Source organism: Protopterus annectens, chromosome 8.part0, assembly GCF_019279795.1.
Source record: "Protopterus annectens isolate FY-2018-M chromosome 8.part0, PAN1.0, whole genome shotgun sequence".
NCBI classification, from domain to species: Eukaryota; Metazoa; Chordata; order Ceratodontiformes; family Protopteridae; genus Protopterus; species Protopterus annectens.
In genome coordinates this window covers 1,804,462,433-1,804,479,874 of record NC_056741.1, presented here as the reverse complement: position 1 = coordinate 1,804,479,874, position 17,442 = coordinate 1,804,462,433, and the positions used below count along the sequence as shown (strand labels likewise).

General features: G+C 42.4%; 1 protein-coding gene across 1 annotated transcript in view; it reads right to left on the bottom strand.

The window, feature by feature from the left end:
- Positions 1-17,442, bottom strand: part of HYDIN (HYDIN axonemal central pair apparatus protein) — a 6,673,197-nt gene that overhangs the window by 6,114,212 nt on the left and 541,543 nt on the right. The window contains exon 8 of the mRNA XM_044079523.1: positions 1,396-1,579. Coding sequence (XP_043935458.1) covers positions 1,396-1,579 — 184 coding nt within the window. The remainder of the gene's footprint in view (positions 1-1,395; positions 1,580-17,442) is intronic.

Sequence of the window (17,442 nt, the reverse complement as noted above, 5' to 3'; positions counted from 1 at the left end):
GGACTGAGCCCTAGTGATGGCTTCAGAAAAAGAGGTAAGCAGCAAACCTTTTAAAATTAATTTATTTCTCCTGTCAGCAAGAGCACAAGGTTTAAACTTATTGCAAATGCTGCAATCTGTCTTTAAATGATCTGGGCCCAAGCTGTAGATGCAAAGAGAATGTGCATCAAAGAGAGGCAATTTGTGCTCACATTTGTCACATTTCTTGAATCACGAAGGACCTTTTTCAGACATCCTGTGAAAGGGAAATTAAACCAAAAAATACAACAACTTTTTTTTATAATACTAGGAAAGGAAAGAACAGGTAAATCACCACCAATGGTATTGGAGAAATTATACAGGTTGTAATAGAAAGAAAATAAAATTATACCAGCAATGGTATACTTAGAAATAAAAAAAAGTGTATAAGGGCTGGGAAGGAAAACTAGATCTATCAACAATGGTAGGTAGAAGTTTACACTAAAGAGTGCATGGAAGGAGTTTACCAATAAAGTGACAAAGAAAACAAATATAGTGAACAAACAAACTTTTTTGAAAAGGAAATATATTAGAAAAAACTCACAATCTATGACTTGAGAGTTGAAGGTGACCGCAAATAGACACAAAAGTGGCAAACAAGATATGTTGGATGTTAGGGACTGGTACATTATGGGTAAAGAAGGAGCTTGAGAGTTGTTTTGGTGGCCACAAGCTAGTGCAACAGCCAAGTCGGATCTGAGGATGGGATCCAAACTCATTAGTTCCATTAGTTGAGGAATGAATGAAACTTGACAACATCAGACCAACAGTTAACATGCTGAAGTGTTTTCTTGTACTGTTATTAAAATCCAGTAGTGGCATTTTAATTATTTATGCCTTAGAGAAATTGATTTTTAAAAATCCCTTTTAGTGAACTCAGACATTGTTAAAAAGTCTTGACATATAATAGATAACAATGAAAACATGACTCCATCTTGACACAAAATAGGCAACCAATGAGTAATAATGGTGGTATAAAAAAACTACTATTTCATTACAGATGAATTAATTCTGATGCAAGACAAGTACATAAAAGCTATACAAAGTACCATAATACAAATTAAAACCAGTTAAACAGTTAACCATGTAGGTGACAACTTTTACAAATCACAGGCACTTGGTGACAGTTGAATAGTCTTCTTTATTAGCTATCTAAACCTGTATCTAAACCCGTTTGACAGCACAGTGAGCTCAGCATGGCTGAGTTAACTATAATATAACTGATGTGTCAGAGTGTTTAAAGATCCTAGCCTAAGTATGTATACTTTCTCAAATAGCTGTTGCTACCTTTTTGCCAATCTTCACATTTCCTGGTGGGAGCTATATGTCTAAATGCAAGGATTTTAAATACAGATACTTTGTAAATATTATACATACCACAGGCTCAAGAGAAATAATGTCATCAGAGAAAAGCATTGTGTCATCGTCCACCATTCGACGACGATTCATAAAGGTACGTGAGAGAATAGAAATGCGCTCGTGAAGAGTTGGATCTGCAGTGCACTCAAGTAGGAACCTTTCAGTCTCTTCCTGCTCTTCATGCTTCAGATCAGAGCAGAACCTGGAAGAAATAAAGCAAATGTTATCTAATCACTTAATTCTATTCTACATTGATAATTATAAAATAGAAATTCTAAAAACCTTTTTTGTATTCCTCTGTAAAAAAGACATCTAATACATGGTGTGTGGAACCCTGGAAACATCAAGGAACTGGGGGGTAAAGCCAGGTGTCTTTTTCAGCCTTGTATACTGCCCTGACTGTAGTTGCAGCATTCAGTAACCATTTTGTTTCATAAGATTACTCCCAAAAGGTTAGCTTTTTTTAGTGAAGTGCCTTAATGAAGAAACGGACGTATGTTGTTACCCCCACATAAAAATTAGAACTGGCAGCCACTAGCTCCTGAATGAAACAAATCCATGACGAAATCCAGAACAGAAACCAAGGATGCAGTGAACAGATCAAAACCTTTAGAATTTGCCTAAATAGTGAACATTTTTACTTGCTCTTGTAGGTCTACCTAGTGGAAGGCTTTTGGAATGATGTGAACATTTGCAGAACTCTGGATGAGCCATCACTGAAGTGTAGAAACCAAGCAGTCAGACTAAAAGATTTGATGCCTGTGTGAGGCCTGTCAGAGGCATAAGAAATCAGATCCAGAAGGAGAACCAGGGCACAAAGATGGGTACACCAGGTGAGGCCAGAAGAAGGGAAAATAAACCTGTTGGGACAAAAAGGGAGAAATGAGAATCACTTTTGCCTTACCATCAAGTCTCTTTCTGAAGAAACATGACTACGAGTGGAGGGGGAGGGGAAGCATACAGCAGTCCCAGGGGCCAAACAGGAACTAGAGCATCCCTCGGGGGCTGTCTCTCCTAAGGGATCAGGGAAAAAGCTGCTGCACTTTGTGTTTTCCTGTGTTGCAAACAGGTGGTAGCAAGGCTAGCCCTGCAGCTGAAAACCTTTTATGCCACTGACTGACTGAGGGACCACTCATGGGGCAGAAGACTAGCCTTGCTCAATTTATCCAGTAAGATACTGATGCTCCCAGGATGTGCACTGCAATAAGAAAGTATTGGGAAGACATCACCCACTGCCACACCCTCATGGCATCTCAAAATAAGAGGTACAACTGGGTTCCCCCTTTTTTGTTGATGTACCAGACCACACGGACATCAGTCAGTCTGTACAGCTATCACACCTGTAGGGAGGCAATCCTGTAAAGGCTGCAATACAAGGAGGACTGCTTGCATCTCCAGAAAACTGATGTAAAGGTTGGCCTCAGTCTGGGACCAGGAATCTTGGACACACATATGCACACACACACACACACACACACACACACACACACACACACACACACACACACGCATGCACATGCACACACATGCACACATGCACGCGCGCACATATACACACACACACACACACACACACACACACACACACACACACACACACACACACACACACACACACACACACATCAGAGGGGAGGTGTCTGCTGTTACAGTGGCAGTTAATGAGAAATACAAAGGGAAGTTGCAGGAGAATCAACTGGGAAGTCACCCACCATATAATGTGCTGTCTGCAGATCCTGGTAAGCTTAATGGTGTGCTACACTGACAGACATCATGGACCATTGGAAAGAAAGAGTCCACTGAAGTTCTCTCATGTAAATTCTGGCATGTGGTGCTAGAGTAATAGAAGCTGACATAGACATTAAAAGTAAAAGATTCATGTAGGCATGCAGTTTTTTGATGATGCAAAACTTGAGAAGCCCAAAGATGCAGCTATGACAGTGTGGGCAGAGGAAGCCTGGCTATCTGCATTCTGGTGTCCATGTGGCAGCTCATGAACTTCAAGGCTGGAAATGGTTCCAGTTTATATTTTCCAAAATTTCAATAATTCCCAAGGAAGAGAACAAGTGGTGTAAGCAGTCTCTTGCATGAATTAGTGAATAATTTGGCAGGGCCACACATAAGAATACCCAGAATTCCTGCAACCTTAGCTGGGCTGCTACTACTGCCATGCATTTGGTGAACATCTAGGGTACTGTGGTGAGACCAAAAGGTAGTGGTCTAAACATCCTGGACTGTCTGGGTATCTTGATGTGATAAGCATTCTGAAGACCCTCCAAGCACAGCTAATCATCTCTCCTTAAGAGAGAATATGGACTTACCATGACCATCCAAAATGACGTCCATTTGACAAACAGATTCAACTTGCTTAGGTACAAAATCTTTTAGGCTCCCATTCTTTTTGGTACTATAAAGAAAATATAGTTGTGTAAAATCTTACTATAACCTTAGATGTCCTTCTCTTCTATATGCTGCTGTATCCATAACATGAGGGAGTCTGCCTCTGGTTGACTCGTAAGTCTGTCAGTTTTACAAAAAAATAAATGTTACTATGAAGGTACGTATGATGGCCTGCATCACTCTGCGTACATCAGCCATAAATGGATGTTGGGTATAAAGCGGACGTCAGCATGCACTTACCTCAGAACTGGAAGGAGCTGGGAACCAGCGACTATGAAGTGGGTAAGCATCGGGGGAAGGCAGGGTGGGAAAGAATTTAGCAGCATATAATTATGGTAAGATTTTAAACAACTACACTATGTCTTTCTATTCATATGCTGCTGTATCCATAACATGAGGGAGAGTGCAAAAACTCATGCTATTATGGACTGGGAGGGGGGCTGATATATTTTCCACTATATCTGTCTCTAAAATGGCAGCTGTATTCAAACCCTTAAAGAAAGCCCCAGAGGAGGACACAGCCCTAGTGGAGTGAGCCTTCTGGGAAGGGGAACCTTTTACCATGGGCTGTGTAGCAAAAGGAGATAGTTTTTGAGATTCAGGAAGAAATGTTTTACTTGGAAACAGGATGTCCCAGGGCTCTTGGGTGATTCAGGAAGAAATGTTTTACTTGGAAACAGGATGTCCCAGGGCTCTTGGGTGATAGGAATGGGTTTGGTTTTGGCCAAATAGTATCTTGTTGTCTATGTACACCCAAAGTGTGAAGGACCCTTTCACTGGAGGTTTGTGGTGAAGGGAAAAAGAAAGGCAGATTGATGACCTGATTTAGGAAAAGTTCATTAACTACTTTGGGCATGAAGGTTGGGTTAGTATGGAGGCAAATCCTGTCCTTGTGGAAAACTGTGAAAAGGGAAAAGGCTGTGAGGGCTTGCAGTTCAGAGACCCTTCTGGCTGAAGTAATGGCCACCAAAAGAATAGTTTTCCATGTGCAGTGTTGAGTGCAGTCCTTAGCTGATTCAAAGGGTGGCAGGTAAGCTTTTCCAACACAAAATTAAGATCCCAAAGAGGGTGAATAGGCTGCCTTGGAGTTCTAATGTGTAGTACTCATTTCAAAAAAGCTTGACTTCCAGCCTGGAAGCCAAGAGAGAGAGGTAAACATGCTGAGATGGCAGACAGGTGTGCCTTGATGGAAGAATATGACAAGTCAGTGTTCATCAATTCTCACAGGTAAGGCAGAACCACTGGAGATTCTACAGACAGTGGTTGAAGGTCTTGTTTTGGACACCATACAGATAATCTTTTCCACTTGGATAGATAGGATTTTCTGGTAGTGGGTTTTCTGGCCTCTTGTAGAACCTGAAGCACGTCTTCCTCATAAAGGTATGCAAAGGGAATCAATGCCCTATCACCCACAGAGTAAGGTTCAGGGTGGATATTTGGGGGTGTATGAGAGTTCCCTTCTCCTGTGTGAGTAGGTCCATCCTGAGGGTAACTTGTGGTGATTGCCTTTGGCTAGATGATGTAGAAGGGGGGACCAGTGCTGCCTTGGCCAAAAGGGGGTCACCAACAAGATTTGAGGTTGTTCTCTCTGAATCTTCAGCAGAACTTTTTGTATGAGAGGAAAGGGGGATGCATAAGCGAACATCCCCTTCCATGGGAAGGAAAGAGCAACCACCTTCCGTGCCCCAGGTGTGAATATCCTGGTGCAGTAAGTTGGGAGTTGTCTGTTCATGGGGGAGGCAAACAAGTTTACCTGAGGTATACCTCCTCGATGGACCAGGTGTAAGAACACATCCCTGTTTAACAAGCATTCGTGGGCTTGAGTTGTGGACCTGCTTAGAGAATCTGCCATCACATTCTCGATTGAAGGTAAGTAGATGGCTAGGTTAGATACTTGGCTCTGCTGGGCAATCTTACACACCTGCAAAGCCAATCTGCATAGGATGTAGGACTTTGTCCCCCCTTGCTTGTTTATGTACCACAGCACCATGGTGTTGTCTGTGTACCATCTCAGCATTCCTGGGCAGAGTTCAGCCTTGAAGATTCGAAGGGCGAATATGAAGGCTCTCATCTCCTTGATGTTGATTATATCCTTCTGTTGGGGGTGGGTCTATGTGTCCCTCACTCTCCAGTCTCCTAGAGTTGCCCCCCAAACAGAGTCTGAAGCATCTGTGTACAGATCCTGATTGGGGGGGGAGGGGTTGTAGGGGGAGGACCTGGATGGTCTGCAATCTGAATAATCCACCACTCTAGTTCCCTGGATAGGCAGGGTAAGAGAGGTATCAAACTCCAGAAGGTGCAAGGGTTGTTTCCAGACTGTCCTTAAGTACCATTGAAATTTCCGCATTTATCTTGTGTAAGATGGCCGGACATACGAGGAGCAGAAGCCTGTGGTAAGGCCTTGCTAAGGGTACCATGGGAGCAGTGGAGGCCATGAATCCCAGGATCCTCAGAAACTCTCTGGCGGAAAGGGCTTGGAGAGAAAGAATTTCCATGAAATAAGAGGTGAGGGCCAGAATCTTGCAATAGAGGAAGACAGGCTATCATTTGCCCTGTAAGAATCATGCATCCTAAGAACACAAGGTCCTGTGAGGGGGTCAGAGAAGACTTTTGAAGGTTTATGGTAAACCCCAGGCCTCTCAGTAGGGAGATAGCATAGTCCAGGTGCTGTTGAACCATCTGTGGGGACAATGCCTGGATGAGGATATCATCCAGATAAGGGAAGAGTTGGATCTCCTACATTCTGCATTCTAGAGAAGGCAATGACTGGGGCTAGGCACTTTGTGAATACCCTTGGGGCCATAGAGAGACCAGATGGCAAAGCAGAGAATTGCAAATGCACATGCAAATGAGAAACAAAGGAATTTCCTGAAAAGAGGATGGATTGAAATGTGCAGATAGGCATCCTTTACATCTAAGGACACCATGTAGGCCTGAAGGAGGATCAGGGGAAGGAGAGTTGGAAGAGTCAGCATCCGAAAGGACTGGACCTTGAGGAATGTATTTAGATGGGATAAGTCCAAGATAGGTCTCCAGTAACCTACTTTCTTGGGGACTAGGAACATTCTGGAGTAAAATCCTTTTCCTCTTAGATCTTGGGGTAGCTCTTGGATTGTGCCTTGTGAGAGGAGGGCCTGCAGATCTGGAGGAAAGGAAGCCATTTGGTTTTGAGGAGGTTGAGGAATGCCTTTGAAGGTTGATGTAGACTCCTACACCATAAAATAACTATTTTTTTATGATTGAGAGGACCAAAGAGTCCTGGTTAATCTGTTTCCAAGTGGGGAAGGACAGGGAGAGACGCAGGGAGAGTGGGGTAGATGGGCTTAAGGTCTGGTAGTCACAGATTACCAAGTTTGGCCTGAAAAGGCTGTTATTGAGCTGGAATAGAGGGAGAAGACCTGAAAGGAGTCTGCTTCCTGGAATCTTTCTTCCCTTTGGAGGACATGTGTCTAGATGGCATTCTCACAAAAGTAGTCTAGCCGGGTAGCTCATCTGAAAGCGGGCAACCAGGAACACAAATATATGCCTGAGGTCCTGAAGGTCTTTGCTCTTCTCCTGAAGGGTCTTAAAGAGCTCTGCAGCCGCAGAACAGAACAAGGCCTTGTTATCCAAGGGTGCATCCATTAGTTTTGTTTTAATGTCATCTGGCAAAGGCTGCAGCCTAAGCCAGGAGTATCTCCTGATGACAGACCCTGAGGCAGCAGCCCTTGCTGAAGCCTCCATTGCATCATAACTACACTTTACAGAGTGTCTGGTAACTTGCCTGCAGGAACTCAATAGGCTAGCAATGTTTGCCTTGTTGGGGGAATCAGGTAGGTCACCCAATTGTTTAATGGCATCTGTCAGTAGGGCTGATAGTTTATGGCTCTCACAGCTAAGGTGGCAGAGGTATAGACTTTTTTGACTAATCTTTCCATGATTTTGCTTTCCTTATCTGAGGGGAGTAAGGAAGTAGAGAGAAGAAGTTTAAAAGTTTTATCTGCAGTCACAGAAATAGTTGATGGGTCTGAAGAAGGGGCCTTGAAGAGGGACTTTATAAAATCTGTCAGGGCACTTTGGTGCAAGGGGTTGGGAACCTGGCTTTTTTGAAGCAGTCAGGAATGCATCCAAAAAGGCAGGATGGACAGGGGGAACAGCAGACGTGTTAGGGGACTCCATTGCAAGAGGGCAATAATACCTCTTCTGGGTCTCAGAAACTTGACTACAGTTCCATTTAAAAAAAGTCCTTCATTTGTACAATCATCTCCCCAAAGGTAATGTCTTCTCCAGAGAAATCGGTTCCATTTGACTCCTCCACTAGGAAAGCATACCCCAGAAGGGAGACAATTTAGGAGGTATAAGTGAAGGATTCATCCCCTAAAGTTTCCTCTTCCTCAGAGTAAATGTCAGCCAACAGCTTACTCTGAGGAGTGGAGACTGAAGGGGCCTGGGCAGGAGCCTGTCGAAAGGCCAAGAAGGCATTAAGTAGGCCTTGAGTAAAGGGCTGCCAATCCGATGACATGGTCTGAGTAGCAGCGGTATGTTTTTTTTTTTGTTTGTTTTTTCTTTTTGGGGGCATCCAGCACAGAGTTGTGTAAGATGCAGTGGAGAGAAGGAGGACTGGACATAGGGCAACACTCTACAATGTACAAGAGAACATCTTCACGGATAATGATTTGGGAAACCCCACATGGGCACTGAGAGATAATAACCCAAGGACCCCCCAGTGGCTGGGTTGGATGCCTGCAAATCCCTTTGAGATGTGCTGGCAGCCCCTTAAAAGCTTCTGCCCAGGTACCTGTCAGTGGAAAGTCTGCTGATTCCGACACAGACTCCGGGCCTTCATCGGCCTTGAGAGGTACAGTCGGAAGTGAGGGTACAGTCAGGCTGAAACTTCTTAGCCTTTTTTGTGGGTGGCTCCTCTGAAGTTCCCGACATCTGGTCCATATCTCTACCAAAACGTTTCAGATGCTGATTCTCTACGTACAGTTTTAGCATGGCCAGATGGCTCCTAAAAGTCTTAGGTACAACGACCTTACAGATCTTGCAAGTGGTATGATCATGATCTGAGCCTAGACAGAATAAGTAGAGTTCTTGTGAGTCCTTATGTGGAATTTGTCTTCCACAACACTTGCCCTTTCTACCTGACATTAACCCACAACACTGCAAGACTGCAAGAAAGAAGCAAAAACCCCTATAGGGTACTTATCTGAATTCAGACAAGCACAAATTTCTAGCAGCTTCATTATTTCCTGCATTATTGGCTTTCACTGGAAGGGGCTTTTTTGAAGATTTTGAAAGGGATGTGTACAGAATGGAATAGCCTATGGTTATCGCACTCATCACCCAAGAACTGATGGGGATGGCCTTCCAGGCTTGTGGGTGGAGAGTTAATTGGTTCCCAACTGCCTCCAGAGAAGGGCAGTTGTGAAACCATTCAGGAGCGCTGAAAGGGTTTACTGGCCAAAGGGCCTTTAAAACATTGCTTCTTCGTTAATAAAGTTACCCTTTCTACACTGGGGGTGGGGGGGTGAACAAACTTAGAGATTTTTGTAACCAAAACATCCCTCTCCTCTATTCTGGTAAAAAAAAGACAAACTTACAGATTTTTGGAACCAAAACATCCCCCTCCCCTATTCTGGTTAAAAAAAAAAAGAGAGAGATACAGAACATCTGTAGAGTGAAAAAATATATTTCAGTGTCAGACAAGCCTTTTCCATCATGCTCATTCCTAGTTAATGTATCTTTGACATTGGGTCCAAATAAGGTGAACCCATTGAAAGGGGCATTCGGGAAGGACACCCTGAAAATGTTCATGATGTGATGCAACTAGGCATGATGGTGAATGGTAAAGCCAGTGTCCACTGCTCTAAATATACAACTCTCTCCATTAGACAAGAGGTACATGGATACGTTAGTGATAGATCTTTGGAAACACAGCTGGTGAAATCTATGGATCTCCACCATTGTGGGACTTGTCAGGGATTTAGAAAGTTCCCTTCTCAAATTCCACTGCAATCTGGTCAAACGGGCCAAATAATTCTACTCTCATAAAGCAAAGGTTGCTGAAACATACACATCCTTCCCAAACCTATCAAACATTGGATTTTTTAATGGGGTAAACAGTCTAACTGTCCTCTGTGAATTCTTCTTTAGCAGCTGCTGCCACCGCAGAGGCATTCTCTGCAAGCCTCTCACTTAAATGGGCTATATCCTTTGAGGGCACTAAGATTTTGTCTATTTTTTTTCTGATATTTGCTATATCACATCCAGTTCCTCCCAAGCCTGTTGGGACTCTGAATCCACTCAGTCTGCCAGTCGATCACCCAGGTCATAGAAGGGCCTGCAACAAATTCATTGAGGAAAACCAAGCTTCTATAGGGAATGGTCATTAGTGGACTAACATCTCCTCTAAGTAATTTCAGCCAAATGAGACATTTTCTAGGGGGTACCCCTCAAGGTTGCACATTTGATTGATTCCTGGGGGGGTATTTAAATGTCTCCTTTTGCATTTATGCTTCCGTTATGGGGGGAGAGCACTGAGGCTGTAGCAGCAGATGCAGGGCTACCTATGGCTTTGAGCTGGTAGATGCATGCTGTTCCAAAATGAGATGATGTATCAACAAAGACTCAGAAATGGTGGACGTGTGGGCTAGATCTGAGGAATAACACATCACTTCCTTTCACAAATGAGACAGGCGTTTCTCAAATGCCTCAAATGCTGATTCCAGATGTGAAGACGACCTCCTTGGATCTGAAGACCCTGAAGGTAGTCCTCTCAGATTTGTTACTCCAGTTGGATCCAAGGACGAGGCCAGTGCTAGGGTGTTGAAGGCTGAGGCTCCAAGAGGCAGACAGGATGGCTCCTAAAAGCTTGGAGTTGACCCTGACCCAGGGACCTCAACATCAACCTCTTGAATCCAGGATCCATCCAGCTCCAAAGCAGTTGGAATGGAGTATGTCAAAGAAGCAGTCAGAGTCGATGACACCCAAGCCACTGGCTCTAACATGGGGACCATGTGGGTAGAACTCAATCCAAGGTTACAGAGTCTGACAGACAACAGAAGGAGAAATAAAAACAGGGGTGGAAGGGTGGACCTCCTCACCTTCATTGTGGGGGGTAGCAGGAAGAACCCCCAACTGTATCTGAGCCTTCAGAAAGGTCCCTGACTCCACCTCAGTTAGACTCCTAGACGACCACACTGACCTGGAAGACACTGCAGAGGGCAGTCCGGAAGATCTGACAGGGGGGGGGGGGGGGCTAGGTGACCATATCCTAGTCGGGGATGGCTCTAGAGGGAAAAAAATGGATCTGGTGAATATGGTGCAGCCAGAGATCAGATCTCCACTAGATCCAATTCTAGATATGATGGAGAAGCAAAATGAACCAGAGGACCAAGGAGCCTTAGGGGCAGCTCCATCAAGGATCTGGAGACCTTTTCTTACTTTCTCTTGTCCTGTGTTTGACAGACTTCCCCTATCCAGGTCTATCCTTTTTAACCATATCCAAAACCTTCTTGGAAGGAAACCTAGAAGCAGAAGATGCCAAATCTGCTATTTGGGCTGGGAGTAGGTCCTCCAACACCAATTTAAAATGTCTATCCAACAGTGCCCTAGAACAAAAGGTTGAACAAATTTTGCATTTTTCATCAAGATGGGCCAAGCCCAAAAAGTAAACACATTTATTGTGTGGGTCTTGCTGTGGAATCTTGTGGCCATAGACCACATGCTTTTTTAAATCCTGAAACCTTGCCAGCCACAGTGAGCAACAGACAGACAAAGACACATACCAGTCACCAAAAAAGAAATGTTACACAGTAGTGACCCAACAGGTCTAAGGCCTGCAAAAGAATGGCCTAAGAGCTAGCCTTGCAGAAGACTAACAACCAGACTAACTTTTTTTTAAACAAGCACAATAAAAACACCCAAAAGGGGTCAAGAGAGGGAGAGCAAAGGCAAAAATGAAGATCAGTCAATATAATCAAAAAAGATGCAGCAACCAAAAACTGAGTCATAGACAGCATGTCTGTAATTTAGTGTGACAAAGAAGCTCTAACGACAGAGTGGCTGAAGCTACATTATTGGAAAATGGAAGGGAGAAGCTTGAGCCTTGGAGCAAAAGTTTAAGTTGCCAGCCGCTGATCCAAATGGACCAGATTTACTAAAGTGTTATGGCAGACAGTAAAAGACAAAATCAGATGCTGTAATTAAACCAATGGTAGGTTACAGCCGTATCCTTCCCTATGCCACTGATCATCATGCTATTTGGAGCTGTGCAGCACTGTGTAGCCTGATGTTAGACAGTTGCACACTTCATTTAATGCAAAACATGGTAGTGCACTGAGGAGGCTGATTGGCAGATACCGATTTACAGAGAATAGAGAAATAATCAGGTCATATGATTATAAAGGACAAGGTACTGGATACATAAGTAGCAAAAATAGAAACAAAATGTATGACAAAGGCAAGAAAGCAGTGATACAGCAGAAAAGGAGATGACTAAATTAGACAAAAAAAACAGAAGAGTTGAGGTACAGCTGGAGAGATATAAGAAGAGGATCAGTAAATGAACAAGTTAGATTGAAGTCGAAACAGGAATAGAAATAGGAAGCACTAAAGAGCAGACAGACATAAGGAATGGGAAGAAAAAGAAAATCAGTCAGAAGCAAGCAAGCAAGGAGGTATACAGGAATGACACTAGAAGATAAAATACATTAATGTTCCATGCATCAAAAGAGCACAGACTACAAACCCAGAACTTAACAGGCAACAGATACTAAAAATCACTTGCTGGAAATTCAGCAGTGTTTCTTATTATGACAACAAGGCCCATAATAAGAGTAAGAAGTGCTTGCCAGCACTAAAGAGCCAGATATAGATAGAACAGATTACCATTCTTATACTGCAACCTGTTGACATGTAAGGGAAAGTATTCACTACTGAACATCATGAGTTAATATGGAGGGAAAGGAGATTATATAAAATAAACTACAGCACACAGATTAGTAGGACACAACAAAATCCACAAAGAGTAGAGAACAAAGGCAGTAATAGTGCAGGGGCAGCATACAGTGGATACAAAAAAGTTTACACACCCCTGTTAAAATGCCAGGTTTTTGTGATATAAAAAATGAGACCCCAATAAATAATTTCAAAACTTTTCCCACCTTTAATGTTACCTATAACCTGTACAATTCAATTGAAAAATACACAAATCTGTTAGGGGAAAAAATATAAAAAAATAAAAAACATACAACAAGCTGGTTGCATAAGTATGCACACCCTTAAACTAATATTTTGTTGAAGCACCTTTTGATTTAATTACAGCATTCAGTCTTCTTAGGTGGGAGTCCATCAGTATGGCACATCTTGACTTGGCAATATTTGCCCACTCTTCCTTGCAAAAGCGCTCCAAATCTATCAGATTGTGAGGGCATCTCTTGTGCACAGCACTTTTCAGGTCACCCCACAGATTTTCTATTGCATTTAGGTCTAGGTTCTGACTGGGCCATTCCAAAACTTTAATTTTCTTCTGGTGAAGCCATTATGTTGTTGATTTGGATGCATGCTTGGGGTCATTGTCGTGTTAAAAGGAGAAATTCCTCTTTTCATCTTCAGCTTTCTAGCAGACGTCTGAAGGTTTTGGGCCAAAAGTGACTGGTATTTGGAACTGTTCATGATTCCCTCCACCTTGATTAAAGCTCCAGTTCTAGCTGAAGAAAAGCAACACCAAAGCATGATACTGCCACACCACCATGCTTCACCGTGGGGATGGTGTTTTTTTGGTGATGCGAACTGTTGTACCTTTTGGAATTGTGGCCAAAAAGGTCAACCTTGGTCATTTCAAACCATAGCATATTTTTCCACATGGTTTTGGGAGACGATGTATTATTTTGCAAAATTTAGCCGGGCCTGGATGTTTTTCTTTGTAAGAAAAAGTTTCCTTCTTGCAACGCTACCCCATACCCCAGACATATGGAGAATATGGGAGATTGTTGTCACATGTAGTACACAAACAGTACTTGCCAGAAATTCCTGCAGCTCCTTCAGTGCTGCTGTAGGCGTCTTGGCAGTCTCCCTGACCAGTTTTCGTCTTGTCTTTTCATCAATTTTGGAGGGACCTCCAGTTTTTTGCAACATCACTGTTGTCCCACATTTTCTCCACTTTTTGATGACTGTCTTCACTGTATTCTATGGTATATCCAATGATGTGGAAATGTTTTGTACCCTTCACCTGACTGATAAATTTCAACAATGACATCCCTTTGATGCTTCGTAAGCACGCTGCGAACCATGGCTTTTGCTGTAGCAGGCAATTGAGTAAATGTCAGGAAAATCCTACTAGAACAGCTGAACTTTATTTGGGGTTAATCAAAGTTTCTGATGGCAGGCATGTACCCAAGAAGACTGAATGCTGTAATTAAATCAAAGGTGCTTCAACAAAGTATTAATTTAAGGGTGTGCACACTTATACATTTTTTTATTTTTTAGACTTTTTTCCCCCTAACAGATTTGTTTGTTTTTCAATTGGACTGTACAGGTTATAGGTCACATTAAAGGCGGGAAAAGTTTTGAAATGATTTATTGTGGTCTCATTTTTTTATATGACAAAAACCTGGCATTTTAACAGGGATGTGTAAACTTTTTATATCCACTGTACAAAGAACACAAACATATGAGAAAAAGAGAAAGGCACGAGAAGTGTGTGGTGTATGGGGCAGCAATGTTACTTACAGATTTCAGGATGTATAGAGGAGCATTTGGTTATGGTACTTACAGACATAGGTCTAGAATTTGAAAGCTTTAGAGGGAAATTAATGAGAGCAGCACTCCAGGTAACAGATTCACGTAATTATCGGAATCTAACAGGTGGGGAATAAGGGAAAAAAGCAGGAAGGTAAGGAAACTGGCCATGCCGAATGCAAACAAATGTTAGAAAACAAGTAAAGGAAGACATAGGTTTAAGTAATGCACTGGGGAAGAAGGAAGCATGCAAGTATAATATTTAAATAAGAAGTAGGCCAAAGTGGAGATAAAACGAGAAAATGAAGAAAGTGTAGAAAAATGACAAATGGCACAAAAAAGGGTGAGAGGGAAAGTTGGGGCAAGAGGAAATAAGGCAAATGAGATGAACAGTTCTGCAGAATGGACAAACAGGTAAAGGGAAAGCTGGAAATAAGTGAAGAAAAATATGAGTAGTACAAACTTTATAATGGAAGGCTGGCTAGCACAGCAAATGGTGTGTGTTTACCAAAGAGTGGCTGGGATAAATGGGAGAGTAGGAAACTTCACCCACAGGGACATGTAGAGGGGCATGATGAAACTTACTAATAAAGGACAAGCATCTTTCCTGGCTCTAAACGGTTCCCATTCAGAAGCCTGAAACATCATAAGCCTGAAAATCAAAATCCTGAAACCAAAAGCCTGAAAATTCAGAATCCTGAAAACTCAAAATCCTGAAAGCCCAAAATCCTGAAAGACCAAAATCCTGAAACTCAAAATCCTGAAAACACAAATAATGCTAATATGTCACTATAAAGACACTAATATCTACCAACTGACCCTGACCCTAACCCTAACCCTAAGGTCCGTCACTATCGCACACTCACCTGACCCGCGCCCTAAACCTAACTCACTTAAACTGCCCCTAACCCCAATATTTGTCACTATTGCATACATGCCTAACCTGCCCTAACCCTAACTCACTTAAACCGCCCCTAACCCTAAAATAAAACCAACCGCACACTTACCTGACCCCAACGCATGACCTAACACCACAGGGCTAACAATAGCAAAGCCACAATGACATCAGTATGTCTATTTTGTGTTTTCAGGATTTTGAGTTTCAGGATTTTGGTCTTTCAGGATTTTGGGCTTTCAGGATTTTGAGTTTTCAGGATTCTGAATTTTCAGGCTTTTGGTTTCAGGATTTTGATTTTCAGGCTTATGATGTTTCAGGCTTCTGAATGGGAACCCTCTAAACACATGCTAAACTGAGACTGCTGCCTAGTTACAAAGACAAGATAACTGACTTCAATAACTGGCTAAGAGTTTTGTGTCAAGCATGGGAACAGATGGTAGTGCTAGGGATAGTTTACAGATCACATACCAGGACTTCCACATAATGGCTAAACTTTTTGCTGTCTCCATAATACCCTTTTTAAGCAATGCCCTCCTAATGGACAATCAAACATAAACACAATCTCAAGCTCATATTCAGACATCAAAGTGGTACTAGTCAAGTATTTGGAGTCTGCACTGAAAGATGGCAAAACTTTAGGATCTCCTGCAATTCCAACATATTCATAACTGCATAGTTACTGAGACATGATTTCAGTGCAATGTGAACACTCCCTCTATACCAGAGTGTACTGGCTATAATGGCTTCAAGGCCTGTGGGTAATAGCAGGAAAACATGTATATTTCTTAGGAACACCGTCACCGGGTGTCAAGTTGCCCACAACATTAACCAGGAGCTCACAGAGTTCCAAACCATACTTAACAAATCATTGCTAACTATGCATCTCCATCAATGACCCTTACAGATGACAGAAATTAACTTATCAAAGTGTGAAATTTCAAACTGATTACCTTCTGCTAGGGAACTTCAATTATCCAAGCAGTGACTGGCACACAGAGAGCTCTGAAAATGAGTATACTTAACATTTCGTAGACATTATTAATACTGCTCTTCTGTAACAAAGTACAGAACTTACCACTAGATGTTGTATTAACCTTGACCTCATTCTTACCAAACTAGCTCCTTCTGGACCTAATCCAAATGTCCTCATAGTTAGTTAAATCTGACCATAATTCATTTATTGTTGTCATCATGCTTATTGGTACCACTCTACCACCAAATAAGGCCATCTTTAAGGATTTTTCCACTGCAAAGCTACTTCAGCTTGTAAAACACCTAAGTAAAATTGCCAACAGCCCCCCCCCCCACAAATGGACCTCAACTGAGACAGCTGCCACAATCATCTCCAACATTTATCAGCAACTAAACATCATCAATCTCCTTCTTTTTACATGAGGGTTGAGGTGTTGCATCAACTATTGACACTTCACTCTATTGATAGCCTCTCTGCTACCTTTTACAGTCATGCCTGCCCATCTTAGTTCTCTTCTCATGTAATCCATCTCTTGACTGGATATTCTTGTCTCCTTTTGTTTTCTTCCTGTTTCTCCTAAATCTGCTTTACTAAACTGTCTTCTGTTTTCCTATACATGTGACTGAGCAACTGAAATCTGTTCTCCTTGACCTTCTCTGTAACTGAGGATCTGAAGTAGGAGTCATTTGTCTGCAACCTGTGGGTTACGGATCCGATATCGGATCCGAACCGGCATGGTTTACCAGCTATGGATCCGAGCTCTCAGCCCCTCCCCTCACCCATAATGCCCTGCTCTCCCTTCATGACCTCAGATCTAGTTTGCCGCGCTGGTGACCAGATTTGTTTTCCTTGAGCTCTGCAGCTAAGTGTATTTTTCAAGTATTTAGAAAGTTTAAAATTGAATTTTTGTGTGAAAGTTGTATGAAAGTATAGGATTCCCTTTTACTTAATTATACTTTTTTAGTGTTATATATTATTTTTACTTAATTTCCTTCCCCTCGCTGGTAGCGTAGTGTGTGTTTGGGCCTGTTGTGTGTTTTAGTTGCTTTTACTTTTTACCTTTAGTTTAAGT